The sequence below is a fragment of the Lolium perenne genome, chromosome 7 (assembly GCF_019359855.2).
Source record: "Lolium perenne isolate Kyuss_39 chromosome 7, Kyuss_2.0, whole genome shotgun sequence".
NCBI classification, from domain to species: Eukaryota; Viridiplantae; Streptophyta; class Magnoliopsida; order Poales; family Poaceae; genus Lolium; species Lolium perenne.
Genome location: NC_067250.2, coordinates 25,232,597 through 25,239,861, shown reverse-complemented (window position 1 = coordinate 25,239,861; position 7,265 = coordinate 25,232,597). Strand labels below are relative to the sequence as shown.

The window sequence follows — 7,265 nt, the reverse complement described above, 5'->3', positions numbered from 1 at the left end:
CATGTCGACTGCCACATCGCCATCGCCGACCGCTACGTCGACGATGCCGACCATCGTTCCTGATTTTCCGGTGCAGGAAATTGTCTGATTCCAGCGGCTATGTAATGTCGGCCGGCCTGCGTGCCTCTTTTTTTTTTTTTTTTTTTTTTTTTTTTTTGGTTCGCTAGAGATTGCTGTGCTGCGATGATGTTGTTCGTCGAGACTTGCCATTTGCGACAATGTGTCCGTCAAGATATTGATCCTTTTGTGGACGCGAAATCTATCTGATGGGCGATTTATTCATATGTTTTTAAGTTTGAAATTTGGAGGTAGGTATTTGGGGATGCGGCTGGGCGCCGATGTCCCTATTTAAGGGTTACCTGCCGGCACCCCATACGGTAAGGCGCCGAACGCCATATGAGAGTCACGAGTGCTCTCATAGCATGAAACATGTACATATATATCTCACAGACCGGCCGGTGGCAGCTTTATCATGCGCTACATATTTTGGCGCGTGAATAGGAGCGCTTCAACATAGAACAATACCTCAAAAGATGAACATTCAACAATTGGTTCCTTTATTGCTTTCTTTGTCACATCCAATCCATTACGATTCTTCCACTTCTCTTCATTTTTTTTTAGCTCGGACCAACAATCGTGTAACACAGTGACTTCTCTTCAACCATCTTACCCTCCTTGCTCTTCTACCGTTGCTCTTCTACTCTTCAACCATCTACACTAACAAAATGAGAGAGCAAAAGGCATGTAAAATAATTATGTATGCACGTGAAACAAAACAAATACCGACAGAACCTACCCTGCCTTTATCATTTGTGCCACTGTCACTAGTAGAAAAAGAGGCTTCCATCCGCCCCCATTAGTCCCCAAAATATAGGAACCGCGACTAAAGGGGTCTTTAGTCGCGGTTCGGAAGGCGATCCGCGACTAAAAACCTGGGCCCAGCGCGCTCGGCGGCCAGCTGGTGGACGGGAGGAGCTTTAGTTGCGGTTGGCCAGGCCTGACCCGAAGGCCTTTAGTCGCGGTTGGCCAGGCGAACCGGGAATAAAGACCCGTCCCTATAAAAGGCAGCTACTTCACTTAGCCATTTGGTGCCACTTCTCTTCACAATCTTCACAAGGGGGTGTTAGGTTTGCTTTTGGTTCCTCTTATGCACACAAGGTGTTTGATGAAATGCCCGAGAGCATGAAACTTGCGGAAGCCGTCGACAATGTGCGGAGGAATAACTTGCGGAAGACGCTTAGTCCAGAAGCTCGCTTCCGACCAATTCAAGAGGAACTAGCAGGATTTTTGGTGAGGGAAGTCCTCCATCATAAAGGAGAACACTATTACGAGGACGAAGAACTTCTGATCCCGTAACTTGTGTATGGAAACTTGTTCGAAATTGTATATGGTCATCCAAGATTGAATATATATATTGTATATTTCTCCTGAATTCTTCTTGTTTCTAATTTCAAACTTGATTCAAATTGTACATTCATATGCATGTAATATAGTAGCGTAGAATATGTGTACTGAAACTTCTTCAAAATTAAAATAAAACACAAAATAAAATATAAAAGAAATAAAACAATACAAATTAAAAAGAAAGCAGATTTAATGGGGAGGGGGGTAAAACCCTAAACCTGCGGAGGCCTTTAGTCGCGGTTGGCAAAGCGAACCGCGACTAAAGGTCCTCCGCCCCGACGGACGTCTGGCGCCCACGTGGACGGCCCTTTAGTCGCGGTTCGTAAGCAACCGCGACTGGGGGAGGGGGGGCTTTAGTCGCGCTTAATTAGTCTCGGTTGCGCAACCGAGACTAATGACAGTTGCGAACCGGGACTAAAGCCCCTTTTTCTACCAGTGTTTGGTTCATCTTGTCAACCGCCGTCAACACCCCCGACCACCTTAAACAATCGGTGTTTATGGTAGACCAACGAGAGCGGAGAGATCTATTGTTGCGCTCACATCCCCTCTTGCAATTTTTGTCACACATCTCCTTAGTTCTAACCTAATATGTATCTCTTGTTTGGTTCATGCTGGTGGCTGGGTCCATGCCCACCTTCACCATGATCTACAAAGTAAAACATCTTCCTCCATGGTGTAGTTGGCCGACCTTCCTTTTGGTGCATCGACCAAACCCTCACCCTCTTCATCCACTTCAAATTCAGCATCAACTTCATGCGTTGCAAATTCTTGAGACACATACTCTTGCGAGTTGTAATACGCAGAGACGTGCACGAAACACAACCGTGCGTGCTTTGCCGCAATATCGCGCGTGCTGAAAAAAGTATACCGCGCCTGCTGGAGCGCTGCGCCCAAAAAAAAGTATACCGCGCCTGCTGAAGCGCTGATTTCCATCGCCACACGCGGCAGTTGTTTTTAGCGCCTGTTGGAGAAGCTCTAACAAGACTAACGCCCTCCGGAAAATTAGTTGTCTGAAGGGAGAAGGCGATTACAACTACAGTACTCCCTCCGTTTTAAAATATGTGTCGTGACTTTATCTAAATTTAGATGTATCTGGAAGTAAAATATATTTAGGTACGTCCGTATCTAGATAAAATTGTGACACTTATTATTTTAGAGCGGAGAATTGAGGTAGTACTTGACAGTACAGGCCACATATTTTGGATATGCCTAGGAACAAATGGGCTGGCACGAGCTTGATTATTCGAAAAGGTATCATCTGATTATTTGGTCAATGTTTGCTTGCCTATAGACTAAATGTTTAGCGGTGCTGGATTTTTATAAAAGACAATAGATTATTATCAAGTTGATATCAATTACAACCACCCCCTGCGACACCAAGTTTCATTTCACACAAAAAAAGATGTGCTGTATTTGACAACTATGAATAGAAGTTTGCTTTGCGAATGGCTTTGGAAGTTGGAGAATACTGAAGGTTGCAGCATCTGCGTGCTCTCATTTCTAGCAAAGCTTGATTGGGATTAACCATATCTTCCAGCAGTATGCCAAGAGAGTTATGCATAATGGTCGGGAACCACTGCTTTGGGAAAATAATTGGGTTAATGACTCTCATCTGGCCTCTCAGTTTCCCAGGCTTTACTGTGAAGAAAGTGAAAGATGAAGGATGTGGTGTCATCAGATTTAGGACTCTGTGGGCTGAAACTTTAACCTAGTGGAATGATGTGAAGCAAATGGTAGATGTTGTGAAGTTGTCTACTGATCCTGACTGACAGAGTATGTTGAAACATTTGAAGTTCCAGAAAATTCAAAGTCAGAACCATGTGCTTGCAACTCGGATCCAATGGAATGTTTGTCCAAAATTGATGTTGAAAATGAAGATACCCAGATCAAGATCTTTCAGTGGTTGATGCTGAGAAATAGCATCCTCACAAAAAAATAATCTCATAAAAAAGAGATTGGATTAAAAGAAAGATGTGTGCATTATTTTGATGTAATGGCTAGGGGTAGAACCTTCATTTCGAAAAAAAGAGGTTGGATAGAGATGAACTGTGGCACAATGAAATTGTGGATCATCTCATGTTCGTATGTACCTCGGCAAAATTTGTCAGGCAGGTCGTCTAATGTGATTTTGGTCTGAATAGACCACCTGAGAGTGCAGACGACCTGGTTGGGAATTGGATAAATTCCTTTCCTATTGCTCAGCGGAGGTTTGGTGCTTTGTGGTGGAGTGGCAGTCGATCTGCTGGACGATCTGGAAAATCAGAAATGATGCTTGCTTCAAAAGATGTTTCCCTGATCATCCAGCAGCAGTCATTTAGGGATTGTGTAATCTATTGCAGAAAAGAAGATAGTGAAAGACTTGAAGGAGGTGCCAGGAAGATCAATACGGTGATCAGAGAAGCATACTCGAGAAGGCATGGATGGTCTACTGTCGCAAGACTGACTCTACATTGTTCAGAAAAAGTAAAACTACCTTACATGGGGAGAAAATATGGTCATAGAGTTCTAGACATCTCCATACAGATCAATGCGGAAGAAGGAAAAAAAAATGTTTAGAGAAATCAATGAAGTTGACTACAGGGTCAAACATGCCCAAACATCTGGGAGTATTTGGGCCCTCTATCCAGTGCACACAAAAACCATTTTCTATAAAGCCATCTCACTTCTCTACATCTCCACCTCTCTCAAAAAAAGGGGGGAGAACATTATAAGTAACAAACAAATCATGTACACTTCATTCAAGCCAAACCACGCAGACCAAGCTCCAATTCCATCAGAATATGCACTCTACCAATACCTAGGGGCTAGGGCAAGAATTCATCATGCCTCAGCCAGCCCTTGATCACTCTTCAGAATACGGTCTGTGCTCCCTTCTGGAGTCGACATTCCAACAGAACTAGCCGTCGAGTCTGGCCTAAACAAGTCTTCGTTCTCAAGCCTTGAAAGCATCTCTTTTGATTCACCTTTCAGCAAGGACACGACTTGAAGCATCGTCGGTCTCTTCTCGGGTTCTCTATGCGTGCACGCTAGTCCAATCAGCACTGCTCTTTTTAATTCAGATTCAGAGTACTTGTCGTTGAGTTTTGAGTCCGCAATTTCATCGTATCTACCCTCTTTCGCCAACGGGAGTATCCAGTTTCGGATCCCATACATTTTTTGAGAGACTGGCTTTCTCCCACTAGCCAGCTCCAAAAGTATTATGCCAAAGCTGTAGACATCACAACCTGTTGTAGGTTTGCCAAACATTACGAACTCAGGAGCATGATAGCCTCGTTGGTTTTCACTGGTTATCTTGTCATGATCCATCTCATCCGAAATGAGCCTCGTAAGACCAAAGTCACCAACGTGTGCCTGGAAATCTGAATCTAGTAGCACATTGGTCGACTTGATGCTTCCATGGATTATCGCAAGTGTCTCGTGGTGGTGAAGATACCTACGAGGAAGCACCCAGGAGTTGTCAAACTGATTATCGAAAGTAAAAGCAATTGAATTGTCTATGCTATGCTACTATGGAAAAAGATGAAGAGGATGTTCACTAACGAGATAGCCCGGGCAGCACCGATGGCAATAAATGTTCTTCGCCGCCAGTCAAGAAGGCACTCCGAAGAATGGGTTCCATGGAGATGTGCATGAAGACTTGCGTTCGTCATATAGTCATACACCAGAATGCGTTCAGGCCCATCAGCACAGTATCCACGTATACTGAGTAGGTTTTTGTGTCTTACTCTTCCCAAAGTCTCGACTTCCGAAGCAAATTCCGTTTCTGTCCCATTTCTCGCATTCTTTAACTTCTTAACAGCAATCTATATCCAAAAAGATTTATCAAATTTCACTTGACTAATAATTTATGTTGTAAGCAAAAGTAACTTGGCAAGGGCAGAACTAATGTAACACTGAAAATAGACTATTAGGAAGGTCTGTGACTGTGAGCCATTTTTTTAATAAAGAGCAGACGTGCCATATAGTTGGAGCCAAGTCAGGGCATATGTGGGAACGGTTTTTCTATTCACAGGACGTATACTTGTAAACCTGTAGCAAGTTGTCTAAGTTGACTTGCCTATGGTAGGATATCCTACCTAACGAATGCTAATGCAATCAAAGATCAATGTTCCAGAACAGACTAAACTAACTATAACTGATAGTGGTTGCCTGTTGTTTAGTGAGACAACTATCAAACAAGGATTTGCCCAGCAGTGCAAATAAAGCAATCAACCAGGGCAGCTAGAGCGCAAACAACTTATAGGTGGTAAAGCTTGCATTTTTAGTTATCAGCAAGGGAAATGCATAAGAGGGATTATAGCGTGTAAAGAGCAGGAACCTGAGAGCCATCCCAAACTTGTCCCCAGTAGACACTTCCAAGCGAGCCTTCTCCGATCTTGTTGTCGTAATTGAAGCTGTTTGTTGCGGACCGGAGCTCCCTCAGCGAGAACACCCACCTGATCGATCCGCTCCGGTCGTCGTTCCTGGAAAACCAAAGCCATGAAATACATGGTGAGCATGAACTCTCCGGTCCAAGTATAGAAACATTGATTCATTTGTTTGTTCCACTTGCACTGTTAACAATTCATTCACTTGGTCCTGATTCCTAGACCAATCTTGCACAATCCGAGAATGGAAAATCAGGCAGGCATGATGCATCGAAATCATCTCGATTTTCGTTCTATGCCCAGCATATGTTAGCAGAATACTACTGTACAACTTCTCCTTGAGTCCACGACAGCACTTGTGAAACGATTATTAGCATCCACAAACAGACAACACGGCCTAATACGACAGATGCATCCTCCAATTCCAAGCTAGCGCTACGCGTTTAGACCTCCACGAAGATGAGATTCGCATCCCGGCCAGTCAAGAAGTGTATCACCTACTTCCCCGGCCCCGACAAGCCTCGCCGGCCGCCGCCGCTCCTACAAACCGAAGGGAACAAAGACGGCTCTGTTCCCACGAAATTGGCCACCAGGTACTACTTGTCCGAGGGAGCTCTAGGCCGCGCCCTATACAATCTGACCGAGACCAGCGGGCACGGCGAAATTCCAATCCTCACCGGAGCGAACTCCCAAGCGCGGTCGCCAATTCGAGGGGGCTGACGCGCCGATCGAGCTCGGCTAGGCGCGGCCCCGCCACCCGGCGAGCTCGCGCAGTTGAAGCAAAAAAAAAAAAAAAAAAAAAAAAAAAAAAAAAATGTGAAGGGAGGGTGGCAACTTACAGATCGTCCCCGGAGCGCCCGCCGCAGCAGAGGAGCCTGTTGGCGACCCTAGAGAGCTTCGGGTGCATCGGTGACCGCCCGCGCGCGCGCTCGGCGGTGGTCTTTTGCTCCGTCTTTCTCCCGGCGTTGGTGTGCGGAGGAGGGAAGGAGGAAAGAGGAGTCGTCGCTGGAAAGGAAAGAATGGCGTGGCGTGGTGGGCGAGGCGGAGAAGAAGAGCAAGACTTGTTGGGGAAGACGGGACGTGACAGCCTCGCAGTAGACTAGCCCAGCTGCACTTTCGGTGGTGGTATGGTGGGCTGGTGGCTTCGCTTTCTTTTACGTGTTGGTCGGCGGCCACGCTTGCCTCGTGCGCTCCGGGGAAACCGCGTCGCCGTCGCGTCGCTCCACCGCCGCGGCTGGGCAACGGCGGCGGCGTTAAGGCGGACGGCCGGGTGTGCCGGCCCCGGTGGAGAGACGATCTACCGCTGGGGTGGCCTCTAGTAATTTGGCAACCTTTCTTTTTCGATAAAGTTTGGCAGCCTTCCTATTCTTACCATATGATTTGGTACTCATATAATTGCCTGCCTGCTTGCTTACTATATGTAGCACAAAATAATCAAAAGAGTAACGAGCCTACAGATAGTAGTGTTAATGTTATTAATGGTGAGATAGTCAT

General features: G+C 45.8%; 1 protein-coding gene across 1 annotated transcript; it reads right to left on the bottom strand.

Moving 5' to 3' along the window:
• Positions 1-3,825: 3,825 nt before the first annotated feature.
• LOC127318063 (PTI1-like tyrosine-protein kinase At3g15890) lies at positions 3,826-6,994 on the bottom strand. Its single transcript, XM_051348681.2, has 4 exons — positions 6,611-6,994; positions 5,723-5,867; positions 4,945-5,207; positions 3,826-4,837 (listed from the first exon to the last, which is right to left on the bottom strand). The coding sequence occupies exons 1-4, from the start codon at positions 6,676-6,678 to the stop codon at positions 4,225-4,227; spliced, it is 1,089 nt and encodes a 362-aa protein (XP_051204641.1). The 5' UTR covers positions 6,679-6,994; the 3' UTR covers positions 3,826-4,224.
• Positions 6,995-7,265: the final 271 nt, after the last annotated feature.